General features: G+C 41.9%; 1 protein-coding gene across 1 annotated transcript in view; it reads right to left on the bottom strand.

The window, feature by feature from the left end:
- LOC120798198 (receptor tyrosine-protein kinase erbB-4-like) overlaps positions 1 to 21930 on the bottom strand; it is a 230354-nt gene that overhangs the window by 106368 nt on the left and 102056 nt on the right. Inside the window, exon 2 of the mRNA XM_040142305.1 lies at positions 7223 to 7374. Within this exon, the coding sequence (XP_039998239.1) occupies positions 7223 to 7374 (152 nt within the window). The remainder of the gene's footprint in view (positions 1 to 7222; positions 7375 to 21930) is intronic.

Here is a 21930-nt window from a genome sequence, read left to right on the forward strand (position 1 = left end):
CAAGGGTTTTGTAACACTTGAATTATTCACCGCTAACGATTAAAATGCCATTTTTGTTCATGTTGATTTAACTTCCCCGACTCGCTGTATGAAAAGAAATATAACGACGACAATGTAATGATGTAACAATAGATCATCCAGAGATCATTGGGGTAATAGTGTATTTTCTAAAAGAGTGCTTTGTTGTTAGACTAATCCAAGTACAACGCACAAGAAAAACACCTTAAAAATATGGTGTCTCCAAGATGGTGGATGTATAAAGGTAGAAGAAGATGAACCAGGCGTTATGTCTGCAAAATTCTGCCACTCTTAAGTGTCTTTTAGAAAAATACTGTCGGCTTCTGTTGCAAAGTTCTGACACTTTTATCCTTCCCTCATAATATAATATGTGGGTTATTACATTGAGCTACTAAATTGTTACCTGGTAATGTGACTGAAGATATGAAAACTCCTCCAGTATCGTGGGTGTTACCTTTTTCTTTTCCGTCCTCTCCGCTTGCTGCTGCAAAGATGAAGTTTTCCCAAGGCAACATCAGGTAATTTGAAAAGTCATGCACATTGAAACAGCAACCCCATTAAACATCAAAATGATCATCAAGAGTATGCGTCTTTGGGCTCGGGTAAAAAAAAAATAAAAAATGCTGCACCAGCAGCAATAAGGAAGAAATGTTAAATTTATCAGTACAAGCAACACCTCTTATGAAACAAGGTGTTTTTGCTGCTGTAGCTTGAATGCAGACACTGGCTCGTGTTTATCCGGGGTAATTTGCTGAACAGCGGCCCGACTTGATGGACAATCAAAAACACAGAAAGAGGGAAAATGACAGGGCTAAAGTCTGCGTTTATCTGTCAGGTATCAAGATGCTGTGGTGGTCTGTTCCCCCCCCCCTGTATGGCTTAAAAAAAAAGTGTACACATACTGTAAACGTGTGTTGTAGCTCTGCAGAAATGGCAAAATGCCATAAGAAAATAAACATAAACACACATTTTCAGGTAAAATGTCAATTTTCTGCCGGGGTTTACTTGAATTAATGTAGTGTGAAATACTGTTTGTTGCAACAAGGCTAAAACTTGCTTATAATGTTATAGAATTCATCGAATTTTTGAATTTGCGTGACAGATTTATAAAAATATCCATCTCCACTAGTCATTTTGTCTTTTTGAGTATTATTTTTGGCCAACGCTACCAGTTTCTTTTTCCCTTTTCCACTAATCTCTAGAAATGTATGAAACAAGGTAAACAAACTGCATAAATATGTGGAATTTCTCGTCCTTCAGCAGTTTTTTCTTTTCTTCTTATTCCTGTTTTTAGCACTCTTTTTCAAGTTTGAGCTTTCCCACTTCACTTCCCATCAACAAATTACTCAGCTGCAGAAAACAGATGCAGTCTGTTAAGGGAGCCAAAGGAAAAAAAATAATAAAACTAAATGAAACAAAGAGTAATATGTTGTATTTTTCTTCTCTTGGACTTGGATGTCTCCATTACTCCACAATTAACAGGCTATAAGATACATCAGGGTTTGCGCCACCGTGATCTGGCAGGGTGCTGGCTGGCGCGAGCAGGGTGCTAATTTTCCCAGCGTTAAGAGCTGTAATTATGCAGACGCTGCTGGGCGGCCGCGAGGTGCAAACAGCCTCCCGTTCCACGCGACAGTCCCAGCCTTTTTTTTTTGAGCTCCTCAGCTGGTTCAGAGGCTAATGAAACCGTACGATTCGCCTGGCTAGCATGCCCCCCCTCCAACGACACTCAGGATCACGGTGTCGTTATTTGGTGAAGAGCTCCTGTGACAGCCGTTGTGCCGCATGGAGCACAATAACGTGAAACGTCTATAGAGAGCAGGAACAGCAAGCGAGAGTGAGGGGCACTTGACCTCCTCACTGGCATTGTCCTCTACCTTTCTCTGTCTCTCCATGTAAATAACATCTCTCGCTGAGAGGAGGCAGCTCTCCTCTCAGTCTCACCCCAAAAAGGTCTGCAGCACAGACCTTTTTGGAAAATTACAAAGAAGGATTTAGGTTGTCAAGGGGGAAAAAACTGAGGGGAAAAAAAGGGAATCATATGCAAACAATCTGACCTGAGAAACTGAAATGACTTTCCAATATATACCCTATATGGCTAAAAGTATATGGACACAGTTACAAACCAATCTAGTGGGACGGTGTTTGCTTTTCCCTTTTCTCTCTTAGTGTTTCCATCCACTTGTTCTTATATGCATTTTCAAAAGATAAACTGAGTGGAAACTAATAATAATATAACAATAACTGATATAACATCCACACAGAATGCTGCAAGTGAATGCAAAGAGCAAACACACACACACACACAGACACACTACTAGTTGGCTGAACATATGGGGCAGCAGAGCAGAAAACGCGTGCCTCCACAATAGATTTCTGAGGATGTACGCTCTGAGAAGAGCTGAGCTGCAGAATCACTGAGTGCTTTCATTTGCAGCTGAAATACAGCCCAAGGAAAATGGGAAGCCTTTGGTGTGAGGAGTCTCTTTTCTCTCCTGTCTCATCTCTTTTTATTTTCTTCTCTGCTCTGCCGCTTGGCTGCACTGAACTGAACTCAGAGAGCCAGGTTACCCCCCTATTCTAAAAGCAATGGGAGAGTTTGGAAATGAGTGCTGGTTAAAAAAGCCATGTCTCTGTTTTCTCTCTGTCTCCTCCAGCTTGTGTTCGCCAGAGATAAGCTGAGTAGAGAGTGTCTCTGTCCGCGTGTCGAAATAGAGTATACGCCTCACTGACCGTGTCATTCATCTCTCGTTATTGCTTAAGCTTGTGCGTGTTTACAAGCAGGTGTGTTTGTATCCCTAACTTGTGAGAGATTCAGTCCTCTGTGCAAACGTCCGAGGCTTTGAAACCGTGACACACATGCCTTGCTGTACGTCTCTTGCTGGCTCTATGGACGGACATCCTCCGTCACTCTGCTCTCGGCCGCGGCCCTGGCATCGTGCCCTGCGTTTTGCAGCTCTAGCCACCGGAGCGATCCGGCGTTCATGAGGAGTCCTTCAGCCTAGGTGACATCATTAGCCAGTTGTGGGCCACTGCGGGCCACTCGGCGCGGATCCCCGCTTCACTTCTGGGAAAACTGGTCGTTCTGAGTGACATCCAGACAGTGGCCAGGGAAAGCTGGCCGGCAAACTAGACAGAGGTGGCACGTAATGTGGCAGCATCTGTGATCAGAACATTACTTCTAACTGAAATCAATACACCGCTACAAGTTTCCACTTTCCGGTTCTACAAACATCCAACAGGAGTCTCAGAGAAAGTTTTAAGCTATAAAATCAAATCGTATTAAACAACAGTTACATTTTCAAATTAATAATCGTAAGCCAGCATAAATACAAAAACCGTATCCATATATTGATGAGACATTACATAACTGCAAGATTTTAAAGTTTAATCTTATTATGAAAAACAAGTCTGAGGGATACACCAATTTCTGGAAAAAAATCCCGTTAAATTCTGGTAAAAATCTATTATTATATCTCATCTGAAAACATAACCATTGTCATCATCTTAGTTCCAACTGCATTCAAAGCACCTTTACCATGTCCCCACACGTTCTAATTTTGGTCTAGAAAATTCCCATAGAAAAAAACCCCAAATCGGATGGAGACTGACGAGGAGTCAGCCCCCCCCCCGTATCTGTGGTGATTCAATATGTGTGTCATCAAACTAGATTGAAGCCATGAAAAGCCGCAGACTCTTTGTCGTTCTCGGTCAAAAGTGATTTCAAATGTGTGAAGGCAGGGCCTGTGTCAGACTGTGCTACACACTTTGACTCGAGCTCAGTGCTTTAGGCATTAAAAGGTCAATTCGGGTCAGACCTAGGCCCATTATACACAGTATATTGCAACTTCACACACTAGACGTTTTCACACAACTCCTCAATAATTTTCTTACATTAAAACTGCACCATGCAATAAAAATGTACCTTACTGCGGGAAATTATGCTTTATAGTGACCTGATGGAGCAAGCTCCACCCGGGTGGGCTTCTACACAGGTTAAAAACAAACAAAAAGATTTACTTGCAGATCTGTTACAGAGTGGGCTAAAAAAAAAACTACATTTATGCAGTTTCTGCTCCTCCTGCTCTCACCCTGGGTCTACTGAAGGGGGGCAGAGAATAACGGTAGGTCGGAGAGCTGTGGTTTGCAGGAAAGCTGGACCTGAGGAGGCTGCAGAGCCGTTTCATCCATCTAACTGTCAGCATCTCACCAGGCAAAAATCCCCAACTCTTCCTTTCTGTCCCTGCCCTCGCTCCCTCCCTCCCTCTCCATCTCTGCCCTGTATTGCCCTCTGTTCTCTTCACATACACACACACACACGCATACAGAAATATACAGTATGCAAACACACACCCCCGCAGCACGGTAGCTGAACATTGTAATTTTAGCACCGCAGCTGTTTTCGCCTGCCATAAAAGTGACACCCCTCTAGCCCTCCTCTCGCGTCCTCCTCCCGTCTTTTTCTCCATCCTGACGCCTTCTCCCTGCATTTATACCATATCCATCCATTTGTCCATATATGCTGTGCCTTAAACAGAACACGGAGAGTCCAAGTGCATCGGCTCTCCTCAGGCATCCCCAGACTGCCTGCAGCTCAGAATATGTCGTGTATCTGTTGGAACGTGTGCAGCACACGGGCGTAATATGTTTGCATGTCGATGCTGAACTTTGCTTGAACCAGCCTGTGTGCGTTGCAAGTTCAGGGCAACTTTCAAAACCCGCAGCCTGAAAATCAAAAGGAAAAAAGAAAAGAAATGCTCAGACCCGCTGCAGACAAATGAAGCAGTCGGACCTTGCTGCTTATAGTTGAAAATTGTGAAATAAAAGAAAATAAAAAGTGTCATTATGTGATATGTAATTGTTTAGTTAAAGGTAACAGTAAAATAAATTGTAGAAAAAAAAAATCAGTAAAAAGTAAAAAGGCTGTCAATGAAAAGTGAAACGTACTATCCAGGTGAGCTCTCTCTGTTTTCTCATGATCCATAAGCGTGATGGCTACAGAGTTCCCATAGCAACCACGTAACTCCCAAATCTTGACCCCTCACATCCACTCAATAATCCCCCAGATGCCTAATTGTTTCCCTAATGATGCTGGGCCTAATGGGACTGTTTATAGTATTCATTTGATAGCGCTTGCCCAGTAATTAGACTACACCTCACTTCATTAGACAAGTGTGTGTGTGTGTGTGTGGGGGGGGGGCACATAAAGAACATGCACAAGCAATAGCACAATTGAATTTTAAAACACGGTGGAAATGCACAGACATAGATACACACACACACACACACACACTTGGACACACACATACACAGAGAGCAGCTACAGACCCAAGAGACGACAGTGTTGGTGGGGAATGGCCGTGGCACTTTCCATTCAGAGTGCTGCTCATTTTTCTCAGTGTCCCGCAGACATTTCTCCCATAGCAATTCTTATCAGTGCCTCTCATCATTAGTTCCAATCTCCTGGACAGTGATGTCTTGTATTGGCAAAGGGCTTCAATCAATATCGAGCTCTCTTCAAGTGAATAAGATGCTGAACTCATGCTGGTTTCATATTGTAAGGCGCTCCAGAGGAGAGATTCAGCAAAATGCCTTGGGTGCAAACGTAAAAGTGGCTTTCTGTTGCCTCTAAAGCGCAAGAAAAGGTCTCACATGGCCAGCTGTACGTGACTATCATTCTCCAAGAAGGCGTGGATGGCAATGCTAATGGAAGGCTGTCACTCCAACAGTCTATCTGACCTCTCCCCTGAACAAGCCCACAGTAGCAGGTTGTGCCATCAAGTTACCCACCATGACTAGGAGCTGTTACAACACACGTGGCAACACACACTCAACGTGGCAGTGTATTCGGCACACTAAGCTAAAACTAATGGAGTCTTACACAACGGGCCCGCAATAAATCCTCCTTTCATAAAGGTTAAAATGTTTTTGTTTGGAGAGGTGTTGATTCATCTCCCATGACCATTTTGAGAGGATGTGGTTCCAGGTGTGGCTGGAGAGGGGTTTCTGTTATTCAGCCTGGCCTCATTGATATAAATGGAGTGGGAACGACAACAGAAACATCTGTCAGTAAAAAACAGTTTCAACTAGAGCTGAACACTAACACCTTCATGAAGGCAGGACCCATTGCAGGACCGCTGTGTAAGTGCAATAGTTTTAGCTCAGTCTCTACATAACAACCCGGCAAATGAGTATACATCTTTGCAAACTCATTTTATATTTGCTGTGCTAGTGAAAATGCGAAGAAAAGATACAAATCAAATTCATCTCTGGGTATTCAAAAATACAGATACCCCTACGATGTGTTTAATCCCTCTTAAAAAAAAAAAAAAAAAGAGAGTGGGAAGAGGGAGCAAACGATTCCCAAACTGTTTTATTTCACCTCTTCTTGACTCACAAGCTACCAAACTAGTTACCATTCAAGAAACAGCAGGTTATTGCTCAGAGTTATGAAAATTGCAAAGTCAGCCAACTTCAGCTCTGGAGTAGAAAACATGTTTACATTCCTTACTTGCGCTAGCTGTTACTCTGCATGCGGGGCAAGTGCAAGAGGACAAAATAAAATAAAATTTAACTCTGCCTCACAAACTGTGGTGCAGAAACATCCAAGCCCTCTCTTTCTGTTAATATCAATGGTTCTGAAACTTTCCACACCAAGTTTCATTGTGACCCTGACGCCGAGCCAACCCAACTCTTTGTGCCTCTATCCGTGGTGCTGAAACGTTCCAGCCCTCTTTCTGAGCCCACTCCCTGTTTTTACCATACAGCGCACTATATTTACTGTCACCCACTTCAGTGTTAAATTAAAAAAACAAAAAAAACAAATCCTACATTCCAATGTGTCTAATCTTAAAGAAAAAGTACGATGATAAATCTCAATTTACTGCCGTGAACTATTGAGTTTTTACTGTGTAGTAAATAGAGAATGAGTCAATATCAGGGACCCAGCCTGCGTGTCTATCCACTGTGCTGACACATTCCAATCCAGTTTGGCCATTTCTTGACCCCGACACTGACAAATTCAACCTCTGTCTCCTCTATCTGTATCTCTCCATGGTCCCGAAGCCCGGTGTTTTTCCTCTCCGAAGGGCTAAAACGTTCAAACTCTTTGTCTTTGTCGCTCTCCATCCACCCACGCACATACAGTATGACGATGTGAACACCCGCTGCAGAAAACGAACCAAAGATGGTTCCGCGGTCATACCTTGAGGAAGGAGAGGTTGCGGTTTCGATCGATGCTGGTTATCTCCAAATTGCCCATGACGACTTCGCAGTTCTCGTAGAGCTTCTTCAGGGTGCGGTACTGCTGGTCCAGGTCAGACAGCGTGCTCAACTTGTTCTCCGTGCCGGGGCAAACTAGGAAGCAGAGACAAATAAATGTGTTATTTCAGAGGTAAACTGACGTATGGAGTGATTCAGCACAGTAAAAAATGATGACGCATTCAAAACACCAAGTGCAACCGCAGTGGCCTGCGCCAAACAACCAAAGACTTCAGAGTAAGTTAACTAAGAGGGAACTAAAATGCAAGGAAAGTACACTGGTAAAACACGAATAAAAAGTGTTAGGAATGATTTTCAGTCATTCATGATCACGGTAGTTATTTTTAAATGCCACCATTCTACGTACCTTTACCACATATCATAGGCTACCATAATGTAGCTGCTTAACACTTAAAGGTCATCCAACCAGCTAAACTACATGGGTTAAATTGCATTTTTTTTCACTGAAAAACTGATGTAAAATATGATACTTTTCTTCTCCCCAGAGTTTTCCTCCGGGCTTCAGTCTAGCTAAGTGAGTCTTTGACTGCACTTACAGGGGTTTTAGCTAAAATGCCAGTCTGCAGATGCACGGTTCAACGCCTGCCGCATAGCAGAGTTTCTGAAAAACGTTAGTATCAGTGAGATAATGAATGGGGGATGAGAGAAAGTGGGCAGAGTAAGACCAAGAAACATTCAGGATTTGAGATTTTAGGACTATAACTATGCAAATTGTGAAGATGAGACACACAGAGAGAAAAAAAGAGAGAAATAAAGAATGGGAAGTGAACCAGCGAGGTTTGAAGGACAGAGAGAATAGTGGCAGAGACAGAGAGGGTCGGGACATTACGTAAATTGTTGAAAAGAGTGCAGAGTGTGGCACATGTGACCCTCAACGATGAGGGAGCCGTGAGAGTCAAGATTCAGGGAGGGACAAGTGGGGTGAGGGGTGGATATCATTTCTCTGAGGCGGTGACCTACAGTCTGGGTCTGGCGCCGGTGCACTGTTTAATCAAAGATATTCAAATTGCATTGGTTGACCTTTACAGACGGTTACACTTGGAGACTTTACTCGGCTGACGAGATTACAAGACTTTGAAGATATTATAGCGAGAAGAAACGGCTCAATTGGTGTGAGGGAAGGCCGGGCAAATTAGAGCGGGTAGGCTTTTTAGCTTGGTTTTAGCCTCACACACAAACAGTGTGTGCAGACACACACTATACCAAATACCTCCGACAGATTCCTACAAACATCCTTTTCCAAATCCACGCTAATGGCAAGGACACCTGTAACTACAGTCCATGTATACTAAGCTCCAATTTCCATTTCAGCCTTTGGAAGGTCCAGAAAGTGAGGCCGAGCACTAATAATGTTGTTCTACGTGGCCAAATAGGGGAATCTGCACAGGAGGCCCGAAGATGGAAATAAAAGGTGAGAAACAGGTTATCCTTACAAGAGACTGTGAGCACGCATCTGAAAAATGGCCAAGCGAAGCTCTCATTGACTGACAACAGAAAACTGCTGTAATAGTGCTAAACAGGACATAAGTAAAGATGGTAACTTCTTTTTTTTTTTTTTTTAACCTACAATAAACAGTTATTCATCTCCTCTTCATCTGTCTGCAGACCCAAGTTAAAAACCTACAGATTCCCTAAGTTATTGTGTTTGTCTGCACTGGTAATGATGAAAGCATTGGCTACCACTGTGACTAGCTCCTCCGATCCATCAAGCACTCTTTCCCTCCGTGCCAGCCTTTTCCGCCGGTCAGCCCGCCTCCCCAGCCTCAGTCCGGCGACCATCCGCTGTCCCATCACCGCGTCACCACAGGCACGACTGGAGCTTTGTGTGCCGGAGTGTGTGGCAGGGACTGGAATGGGGTTAGGCGCCATGTAATTAAAAAGCTCATTAAAGTTTGTAAGTGGCTCCACTTTGAATGGACCTTACTTTTAAAGCTGAATATTAGTTTAGTCAACTATTTTGGTCCGTCAAATGTAGCTAATATTATCATCCCGTCGCTTCTTCTAATATCATTTATTTATGTATCTATTTTTCAAGATTTTCATGTCCCTAGCCTAATTATATTCAAACTTACTATTTTTTTCATATTAAGCTGACTTACAACAGAAATGTAAATGTCTGCACGGAGTTGGTACAGCTCTATCTGCTTGGAAAAAACAACAAATTGCTTTTGAGTCTAGTCTCCTTAACTGATTGTAAACACAACGTCTGGGACATTTTAAGGACTAGTGCAAAAACAAAAAAATCATCTCCCGCAGACTGTCAACACTTATGGTGATTTTTTTTTTTTTTTTTTTTTTTACTATGTTTAAATGTTTTATGTGTTATTCCTCCATTCTTTACTCTTTCTCCTTCAATGAATGTCGGTCCAGTGTTGGACAGTTTGTTTAGTGATTCCTTTAAATACACCTGCTATACATTTTTCTTAAGCTCCAGTTCATATTCTCCACACCAAAGTACAAGAATTTCAAAAAAGAAAGAAGAAAATGAGGAGGAAAAACAATGAACTATTGCATAGTTGAACTTGCCCCTATATTGAACAACATTCAGAGCTCATAAACTCCCATATTGCTTTATGGATCATTGGCTCAGCAAAGATGAGCACACTTCCTCTCCTCAGTGATCCACCATATTGCGGTGGGTAAAGGCTGTGTGGGACAGAATGGCAGTGAGAGGAGCTGAGCTATGGTGATAAATGAGATTTGCTGACCACACACACACACACACACACACACACACACACACACACACACACACACACACACACACAGATGAGTTATTAGACGAAATGATTTAAGAGTGGCTACAAACTCAAAGAAAGTCTGCGCGAGGATCTGAAATTGGTCAGATCAATACGCCTATGTGTACATGAGCATACACGTACATGCGTGTGTGTGTGTGTGTTTGGATATGAAAGGTTTGTGGGCGTCCGTAATAATCTGTTATTGAAACCTACCTGCAGGTGCGTGTGTGAGGTCATGATTGTGTGCGGTGATAAAATATCAGAGGGGAGAGGTGAAAAGTGAGGAGGAAACAACTCTCAAAAGCCAATATCAGCTGACAGCGCGCGCACACACACACACACACACACACACACACACACACGAAGAGAGAAATAGCACCCATTCAGGGTGAGTAAGCAAGGTAAAGCCCGGTAAAGAAAATAGAATAGGAAGGGGTTGGGGGGCAAGAAAGACACAATCTTGTATTTGTGAGAGTGGGAATGACATTCAGGAGCATTAGCATTCATATCGACACGCTCTACTGTAAATGCTCTTTTCTCTGGGCTCATTTCGAAAGTGTCCAGATCCATCTGCTCTACCTCTTCCTTTCTCTCTTTTCCTAATTTCTTTTTCTCTGCCCCTAGCCATCCTTTTCTATGCCTCCGCCCTCTCTCTCACTCCCTCCATTCTTCTTTCTCTCAGGTTCAGAGGCGGACAATGTAAGTATTGAGCCGTTGCCTTTTTTCCCCCGTTAATGCATCAGGTGACGTAGGGCCATATCCACTTGACAGCTCCAGTGTGTGTGCATGTGTGTGTGTGCGTGTGTGTGTGTGTGTGTGGGGGGGGGGGGGGGTCTGCCAGTCAGGCCAATAGGCAGACTATCTCTCAAGACTGTATATAAGAGAACATTTCTTGCACTTATTTCAATGCAAACTTTTCTTACCACAGCAAAAAATTAAATAAAAGCTTAATCTTAATAAAACCTTTAATATTAAGGGTCATGTCCCTGGTGAGAGAACATAATAATGACAGTCCTCTCACCGGAGTCTTGGGTTTGCACCATTTCTTTTACCAAACGCCAACCTTGACTTCTTTTAACCATGAGGGTAATGCTTCTCTGACCTAATCGTAATGGTTCTTATGGTCCAGACTTAGCCATACTCACCGAAAACCACCATATCACTGAGGGAAATTAGCATATCACATCTGATAAATCATTTATTGATTCGTCAATGCTTATACCGTTGGAATGAATGAATGCTTAGTTGCACAGAGGAACGCTTGCTGAACTCCAACACTGGAAGTTAAAGACGGATGTTGACGCCTAGAGTATATGTGTGCATGTAGTGACCACTAGAGCTCAGTCACATATTGTAGGGTGTAGGTTGACAGTTCAAAGAAGCTCATAAAGGTTGTTCTGTTTTTTTATCGTAGGAGCACATCATGGTTTGGGTTAAAAGAACTACTTTGTTAAGGTTCAAGGACCTTCGATTTCATGCTTACAGTAAAGAAAAAAAAAAACAAACACACACAAAAAACCATTTGGTTAAGGTTATTGTACAATTGTGGTCATGGTTCAAGGAAATAACATTGACTTTTGGTTTATAAACGGGAAATGAACCACAAAATCCAATGTTTTGATGACCCATCCATCCACCCCGACCTCCTCCCTACACAGACGTGGTCCCTCTATAACATCATCAACCGACTTCCTCTTTTGCTCCCGTCACAATCACTTCGGCCACTAGAGGACTTTTTCACCTGCACGTAAACATGTCATATCGGGGCATTTGCTGAAAAGATTGATCCTGTCTCACACAACCACTCGATGTGGCTAAACAATGAAACATAAGCTCCTTGCACAAACAACCTAATGGGATCTTTTTTTTATGGGATGGCCGTCTGCACCATTTGGTGGTGCCATCTGTTGCCAAAAATCTTTCTTTCATGAACCAGTTCATCAGGGCCATCAGGACCCCTATGCGCAGGACAACATTGTTCATTCGTGACGATACTTCTTGGTGAGGTTAGGGAACAATCACGGTCAACCACCGCTGACTGCTGGCAGGAAACAGGAGTTGTTCCTCCACACTACAAAAACATAATGCTTCGTCTGCTTTCGCTCCTGACAGACGACAGGTATCATTCACGTGGTCACAAAAGGTAACAAAGAACTAATGCCGTCATTATTCAGATCAGTCTCGAAATTTGACTGATGATCACCAACTGATATTGGTAGGAAAAGCAGCAGGAACAACCAAGTACAGCATAACCAAGAAAAATTAGTGAATACAAATACTGAAAAGAAATAAACAAAAAGAGGGGATTTTTATGCCTTTAGCAGTCCAGTAGTGCAGGTACTAGACTCCAACGACTCAATGCCTTCACAGGAGAGTCAGTTTTTTCACTTTGATGAGGTCCATTTCCTCATGACTCATAGATCATGAGCGTTAATGAAAGGAAGGACAAGAAAGACTAAAGATTAGTTGTCTGGCTTTAAAGACAGCAATGATATGATGCATATTTTTCTTTTTTCTTTTTGGTCCACTTTAAATACAGAGGGAGCGTGTGCAACAGTACGTTTGTGTGTATATACAATTTTTTGCTGGCCTCATGAGGCTCATGTGCATGTTTGAACATATGAAAACACACTGAATTAAAAGAAAAAACAACAACAACAAAAAAATAAAACACAACTTCTTAGCTGCATAACCCAATTTTGCTGCGAGCCTGTCCCTTCAAGTTGCTTTTCTAGGCGAAACCACCGTCTGAATTTAATCTCCCTAAATTGCATTACAACTTAATCCCATCTCACACCATTCTTCCAGGAACAGACAAAGAAGTTTGCAACAATGATGGAGCCTGCTCATGTCTTTAGAAAGCTGTAGTTGTTAATGCAGGAATGGTACGAGCAGAGAAATGTCTGCATGTGAGTGTCTGGGCATGTCTGCACAGTGGTTTTGGCTGTAGAGCCCATTTCTGATCCATCCATGAAGTGAGACACAAAGGAGACAGTTAGCTTCTTGCTTAATCTCACTGACATATTGAGCTGTGCTTGTTCTCATTTCTCACCTAATCGCTTCTCCTTCACATTCCTGCCCTTTGCTTTGGCTTTTATTCTCATCATGTTTCTGTCCTCCTGTTGCAGTTTTAGACCCTTTCTTCTGTTTGCATTAGCAATAACTTAATATAGGTCCATCATGGCATAAGGAAGAGTAAACAGTGAAACTGTTATCAATTAGATAAAAGCATTGTCTTCTTGTGAATCCCATCTGAATTTGGTGCAGCAATGGCGGACTCCGCCACTACCAATAAAAACCGCAATACATATATAATACTATATACACTAATAATCTAATTACTAAATCTAAATACATTGAATAGCTATTACAGAAAAGATGGAAGCCATAAATTGCATAAAAAAGCGGCTTTGATTGTAACAAAATCTTAAGGATTGCAGCTTTAATGTCTGGAAACTCTGGGAGACGGAGACAAAACTCTTCAACTAAAAGGTTTTACCTTCAAAACAATCATGTGGTCCAGAATTCTCTCCTCCGGGAGCGCAACTACATGCAAAATCTGTAACCTCTGGGCTTGAGCTGACTGAGTGGGTGGCACAGCAGTTTTCAGGGGTCAGCAGAGCAACACAATCATGACATAAGCAAAACGGGGCCGGGTCAAAGCTCTGGCACAAGGTCACGGCTCTGTTTACTAGATGGTGTATTTCAGGCACAGAAAGACACACTTTATCTGCTGTTTCCTTTCCCAGGTTTCAATCACGTAAACTTACATTTTGCAAGCCTACTTGCTACTCAAAGTGCAACAAAAAATATCTCAAGTGTCCACTTGATTAACAGTGTGTATGATGTAAAAGTTTAGGGCCATCAATTGTAGCGGCACAAAGGGCAAACATCCAAATGCAGTCACTCACTCTTTCTACATGTTTTTCCTGAGAGGAACAAGGAAGCAATTTCTCCACACTGAAGAAAAACAGCGGAGTCTGCAGTGATGTATTATCTACTAAACCATGGTTTGGATTTACAAGGATGTTTGTTAACAGTTTATCTGATGGCGGCATGAGTGTTAGGAGGTGATAGAAGTCTTGTGAGGGGAGGAAAACTAAGTTTGAATTATGATCTTTGTGGATTTTTGTGTGGGTTTGAAGTGGCAAAGCAATGGCATGAATATCTACTGAACTGGAGAGGGTTTTTTTTTTTTTTTTTTTTTTGGGACAAAACGGAGGTCATGGTCAAACTATTAGGTATACAGCCTAAGAGTACAGGGCAAGGGCACACACAACAGCATGATCCTTTACGCATCTGAAAGGGGACGCCGCTCAATTTTTAAGAATTAATTCTGCTTTATTCCCACCGCTTCAGGACAGCCTGATCAATAAAGGTCAAAATAAATAAGCCAAGCTAGAAAACCAATGAGAACTTTTGGAAAGCATAAGGACATTTTTTTTCTTACACTAGTGTTCAGTCCTGAAGATGAAAATGTGACCCCACACTCAGACAGTCACATTCGATGCTCTCTCAGTCACCTCTGCAAACATTTCAGATTCATTCTTCGAGTTCAAATTATGTGTCTGTTTGTTTGCTGATTTGGTAGATTTTACAGGTTAATATTTGGATTTAATTTTCAAAAAAAGAAAAGAGAGGAGAAAGTAAAAGACGTGTGGGATTTTATCTGGGTTTATTTTGATTATTTAAAGTGGTTGGACATCAGATAAATAAAATCCATAATACGAATCAGGGTTAGAATCAGATTTGCATTATTGATTAATCTGCTGGTAATTATTCTTGATCAATCGATTAATCTTCTGGTCTATAAAATGAAGAGTCATGATTTTTTTGTGTGTGGCATTTTTGCCTTTATTTAATAGTTGAGCTGCAGTAGAAAGGAAGCACTGAGAATAAAAAAGTGAAAAGGGATGCAACAACAGTTCGCTGTCAGAATCCAACAAGGGAAGTCGGGGTAATGTGGCATGCGTTTTACACCACTACGACACAAAACTCACATTTTCTTCCCATTTCTAAATTCAGTTCTGGTCACTGGAAGCATTTTCTGAGCATCACAGAATCTTCCTTGGCGAGAATTGTACAGTAGGAGGCTTAAAACTCCACTCCTATGAGCTGCAATTCCAGCCAAGAGAAGCCACTATCCAGCCCTTCATCTCTCTCTCTCACACACACACACACACACACACACACACACACACACACACACACACACACACACACACACACACACACACACACACACACACACACACACACACAGACACACGGCGCGTCAGCTGCCCCACTCTCAAATGCCTGGCTTCAAATGAACCCAGGAGCCTGGACCACATCAATGATGGAGCATTATTACTGAGCACCAAAAGCCTTCACCCCCATCACCACCACCATCACCATACTCCTCCTCCTCCTCCTCCTCCTCCTCCTCCTCCTCCTCCTCCTCCTCCTCCTCATCATCATCACCACCACCTTGTTCTCTGCTGCTCAGAAGCCACGCACACACTCCTGAGGTGGTGCTGACGAGGCAGCCACGCAGCTTATAGGCTCAGCTCTCGCATGGACTTGCTGTATATGAAATAAAGAGTTTCATTCCAAAATGAGATACCCAGCATTAGAAAAAAAAGGAAGGAAAAAAAAAATCACCTACTCTAACAAAATGACTGATACCACAAATTAAACTTTTTTTCTTAGAGAGTAGCAGGTTGCCCTTGTTTAATAGAAATGGTAAAACCTTTACAGACAGTTAATAATGAATGTAAAATATATGATGTTTCAGAGCTTTTTTGTGGATTTTAATACATTGCTAGTGTATATTGAACTGCTCAGACAGATATAAAAAGGTCTGTGTGACCTCTTGTAAGCCTTTTTTAAATGCTGAAGTGAAGTGAAACTATTCTACTCATAGTTAAGGAATTAGTTCAAGCTCAGTTCATTCAGTTCATGGCTTGACAGCACCATAATAACTGATGTAAAAAAAAAAAAACAATTACGTGATGGAATAATTGCGAGGTAAATTGAAAAAAAAAAAAAAAAAAAAAAAGGTAGAGAGGCAGATCAGTTGTTAACTTTGTTCCACATTTGCAGATCAGGAAATACCAAAGTACCAGTGACTCTTAAAAGAACTCGGTTAATCTTTTTCTAATCAACCCTCCTCTCCACATCCTTGTCTCTGAAGGTGCTGCGTGATGAGACAGAATTCAACTCCAGGCAAACTTTTACTTTTCTTCAATTGCATGAGATAAACTAATCACCCAAGTTAGAGAAGGCCGAGAAGAAAATCCTTCAGAAAAGAAGAAATGAGCTCATTTAGTATGTAAACAGTCCATCTGCAAACTGTTTCGGGATCACTTTTGTGCTTTAAGCAGAACTGTGCCCAATTACTTGCTTATCTGCGATTTGTTAGACGGCTAAATTATGGCTGTGACTAACTATTACTGTCGTTATCGATTGATCTGCATCGATTGATTTTTTTCTCTCAATGAACATAGTTGTTTAATATCTAAAATGTAATTAAATAGTGGAAAATGTCCCTAAAAAAGTAGCATGGTCTTAAACACTGTTTATATCTGTGATTGTCCTGATGAACATTATTTATTACCCACATCAAAACTGTCACATCACATCCTAATTTGGGACTGAGTCACCGAACGGAAGTGTAATGTGACCATGCCTGTCAGCTGCATACAGGCCCGGTCTGTTCCACCAATCAGAAGGGAAGGACGACACAGATGTAGCCTGAGAGCCAAAACTCAGGGAAAAATATACCCAAAAAAAAAATAAAAAATGGCTGCTTATAAAGCCCACTGGTGTGAATGGATGGCAACGACATCGATATTTACAATTGAAATTGTAAATGTAGGATGGAGAAATTATGGTATATTTGAAAGTTGGGAAGAGAATGGAAACTATGCCCTTGATGGTAAATGTAGAAAATTTTAAATTATTAGACCCCAGTTACCCAGAGCCTTCAAATAGCAGAAGATACAATGAAGACAGGTGGGAGAAACCTGAAATATACTATGGAGTCCCGATGACAGAAACAGGGCCATCATATAACAGGAATTTTCATTAGTTTTTGCATATTACGGTCTCCCAGCTTCCCCACGAATTTAACTTCAATTTGTCCCTGACAGCTCTGGGTGGCTGATCCGGGGGCCAGCGGGGTTTCCGAGCCATCAATCAACTCTCAGCAAGGTCCCCTTCCCCTTCATGATCACCTGTCCCCCCCCGTAGCTCCTCTTCCCACCTCCACCTCCCCTTCCTCTTTGTCCTTCTCTAATTCTTTTAACTACTTGTCTTCCTCTCCATTTCAACCTTTTACTCCTTTAACTTGCCATCTTTTCTGCATCTTTTCTTGTTCTTTTCCTTCACTCTGCCTTCCTCTTCATTCCTCCTCCATTTACACCATTTTTACTCTTTCCCCCCTTCCCCCTTTTTCCTTTTTCCGTCCTTCCCATGGGGGATTCCCATGTATCTTAATCCCCGCCCCTAGCAGTAACCATCACTTATCATTCAGCTCACACACACACACACACACACACACACACACACACACACACACACACACACACACACACACACACACACACACACACACACACACACACAAACACAAACAAACACACACACACACACACACACACACACACACACACACACACACACACAAACACACACACACACACACACACACACACACACACACACACACACACACACACACACACACAAACAAACACACACATCATGAAATGCATTTAAAAGCTTGAGTGTCAAGACCCACAAATGCACACCCATTTCTGTACAACACACACATGAACACTGGACCTCCTCCATCAAAAGGGCAATTGTTTCTCAGCGGGTACTGGGATATCACCTGCTACATTGACACAGGTGGGTGGGGGGGTCATTTGTATAACAGATGTGTGTGTGTGAGAGAGCGAGTGTGTGTGTGTGTGTGTGTGTGTGTGTGTGTGTGTGCATGTGTGTCAGACACAGGTTTAATGACTCGTCCCAGCCAATTTCCAGCCGGTGGCTTCTCTTTGTGGGGAAATGAGGTTTGTAGTTAATGTAGCACAGAAGGGCTGCCTGTGATCATGTGTATGTGTGTGTGTGTGTGTGTGTGTGTGTGTGTGTGTGTGTGTGTGTGTGTGTGTGTGTGTGTGTGAGTGTGTCAGTTCCAGTGAGTTGGCTCCAAGCAGAATATTAGTAGGAACCATATGGGAGAAATCATTATGAAAGAAGGTTCGAGAACATTTATGCTTGGAGGCCTGTGCATTTCAATATCGGAGCAAAGGAAGGATATGCCTTTGGTGTAAATATGCATGGAGTATGTGTGTGTTTATGCTTATTTGTGCTTGTTCAAGTGTGTTTAGCTTCACTCTCCTTTCATAAATCACACTACGGTGTGTGTGTGTGTACGTGTTTTGCAAAGATTCACAAACTTGAGTAATTCCACGCACAGCAGTTGCCCTCAAATTTCTGTACAAAGTGAAGTGGCATGTCACAAATACAACAAGCCAGAGAGACAATGAAACACACAAGCACAGACACACGCGCTCATTTCTCCCAGCAAAAAAAAGAAACACAAAAAAAAAGCACAACCACCCATGCAAAAACATCCTGTATGTACGCACACATGAACGGCTGCCCATGTAAACACAAACACACTCTAACAGTTAGAGCACTGGGGGGAAACGGGCCTCTCGGAGGAGGAAATCAGTCTGGGTTGGATGTAATGAGCAACTGAAAGGCAAATGAGCCCTTCAGTGTGACGGCCTCTATCTAAACCCAGACAGCCTGTGTCTCGGGAGATGCTTTATTGCTGACAACATCCAAAATGTCATTCATCTATCTGTGCTCGGTCACCGGCCTCCCTCCCTCCCTCCGTCTCCCCACCACCTCATTCCACTCCTGTCATCTTTTTCACGCTCTTCTTCTTCTTCCTCTTCTGCTCTCATTTCCCATTTTTTTAAACATTCCTTCTTAATTTGCCCAACCTCGCTCTTCACTCTTTTTCGACGTCGCTCCTTCTCCTGGCTTCCTCCTGGCCTGTTGTCGTTCAAGGTCTGCCTCTCCTCCTGTCCTCCTACTACCTTTCTGTCGCTCGCTCCCTCACTTTTCAACTCCCCCTTTCTACTGCTGCCTTTTAAAAACTAAAAACTTGTCTTTCTTCCACTTCATCCCTCTGCTCCTAAACTGTCTCCCTACTATTGTCAGGACACAAATGTAACAAATGATTTTTTTCATTATTGCTACTGACTACCACACCTCACTGCCTAATGTAGTTCTTAGTTTCTTGTCTTTATTGGTGGCATTTGCATATTCATTACCTATTTTCTCATGACCACCCAATAGTGAAAAAATGCCAAACACAATATCCAAGACCCCCAGGTAATGTTTTCAAAATGCCTCCTTTGTTTGACCAACAGTCCAAAACCTGAGGATATTCTTATATATTTATATATAAGAGCAGCATAATCATATTTCAGAAGTGGGAACAAGCAAATGTTAATAAATTAATTAAATGATTTATTTGTTATCAAAATTGTTTAATTTTCAATGTTTAAAAAGTAATTTTGTGTCACATTCCAAGGATGTAAGACTGTAGATAACAACTACTTTCATTATGGATTAACTTGCTAATTACTTTTTAGATTAATTTGTTATCTGTTTTTAAAATGTCAGAAAATAGTGAAACAAAAAGCGGCCATGATAATTTCCCAGAGCTCAAGATGACATATCAAAATTACCTGTTTCGCCCAAACAACTGTTCTAAACCGCAAAATAAGAGAGTCTGATTACTGCTTTACATCAGGCTTTGATATCACTTATATTTAAAGATTATAAAACCAAAGTGTTGTTTCCAGGTTTTTGCTCGAATGTTCAGCAGTAATACACGGAGAAATCCACTCCAAAAAAAATCAAAGGCACAGAGTTCCTTTCCTTAATAGCCCTTAAAATGTTCCAAAAATGGAAATGTGAACAACTGGGCATATCTGCTTAGTAAGATGTGAAGTGAAACAACTAGTAATGGACCTTGTGGTGCACTTGTTTTGCCAGTATACCTGAAAAGCAGCCAAAAGACACGCTATGTTTGGAAAAAGCAGAATGATTTTCTGGCAAACACAGGAAACTAGAACTTCAAGATGAAACTGAAGGAAGACGCAGGCAAAACAGTAGGTTCACTAAAAAAAGCACATTACGACATCGTTTCATTGAAAAATAACTCCTGGGATGCCACGAACATCACAGATTGCTGATGTGTAACAGAGTGTGTAAGAGCAGTATTTTTTCTTTTAAAAGAATAAGATGAAGGCCTGGAACCGACAGAGTCTGCAGTCTGGCTCTTGACCACATATTGTAGCCGTAGGCGCAAAATTCAATGGAGACAATCGGCTGAAAACGTGGCAACAGCATCAAACAGTCCGCCACATCTTGAACTGAATCCCAGTCTGTTGAAAACTGCTTGATAAACCCGATGCCAGGAGTAAAATATGGAACTATTTTGTTTACAGAGCCTGCCAAGATGGACGCCCAACCAAGGCACTGAAACGCTTGTGCATAAGTTGCTATAAAACTCGTCCAAGTCAAGGGCAAAATATGGTTTGTGAAATTGCTTTGAATTTACAGATACTGAACCCAGTCAAACTCTAGTTTGTCCTCTAATAACTCTGTTCTTCCTCTATCTTTTCTACATAACACTCTCTCAATCTCTCCCCCACTTCCACCCTCCTCCTCCTCTCACCCCCTTTTTGTCTTTTTGTTTTTAATTCCACGCAGCGGCTCCATTCATCTTTGGCAAAATCAATAACCATTCGCTGGCTTGCGGGAGTTGAGGGATGTAAATAGCAGAAATCTGACATTCGCAGGATATAAAACAACAGGCTTTCGATATAATCAACAGCAGTGCCGCTGCCATTCCTCAAACAATCCATAGCCTTATTAAAAAGGGGCCAATAACTTAGCCCTGTGTGCTGCTGAAGGAGGGTGCATGACAATAGTGTCTGATGAGTCAGGGGTTGTGTCTATGACAGGGAGCAGGGATGGGAGGGAGTGATGGAGGGTGAGTACAGAACATGGGGTAATTTGTATTAGTGTTCACAGTGTGATATTATGTGTGTGTCGCATAATTTTCCTTTTGGTTTTACATATCCCTCCTGTCTCTTTGTGGATTTATTTGAGCAGGTTCTGCTGCTCTAGCCTCTCATCTGTTTTCTGGTTGTGGAACAGTCTTGTTTTATGTAGGTATTTACTCTTTAAGCTAAAAAAAACATTATTCACAATAATTATCTTAATTTGTGTTACATATATTATTTGATTAATGTACATTCATACATAGACTAAAAGGCTGGATTTGGGCTTTTAGTACGCATGAGTCATCTTAGAGGACAGCAGTCCGAGGTACAGAGGTAGACAAAATGATCAAAAGTTGCTTCCCTGTCTTCCTTAAAAGCTTTTCATTTAAAATGCCTCCATCCTCCATACACAGGGAGTAGAAAGAAGACAAACGGACAGCAAGAGGCGAGGAGAAAGCAATAGGAAAAGATGAATTAAAAGAGCAAAAGACATGCAAAACAAAAACAAAAAAAGCCAGAGAGCAGACAGTGAGGCAACCGTCACTGCAACTGAGATGAAAAATACAGAAAAAAACTGCTTCATCAGACTAACTGTCTGAAAACAACTGCTTGCCTAAGATTAACTCTCTGCGTGTTGGTGATTCTGCTTGTCTGGCTGGATATTTTGGATGTGTTTATGTGCATTCCTGCATGTTACGTCAACTGAAGTGTCTTTACGGTCAAATGTGTGTGTCTGTTGTGTGTGTCTTTGTACCCTGGCAAAAACCCAAGAAAGAAACTGTTTTTCTAGCCCTGTACCATCAGGCTGTGGA

Source organism: Xiphias gladius, chromosome 13 (genome assembly GCF_016859285.1).
Source record: "Xiphias gladius isolate SHS-SW01 ecotype Sanya breed wild chromosome 13, ASM1685928v1, whole genome shotgun sequence".
In the NCBI taxonomy this organism is placed as follows: Eukaryota; Metazoa; Chordata; class Actinopteri; order Istiophoriformes; family Xiphiidae; genus Xiphias; species Xiphias gladius.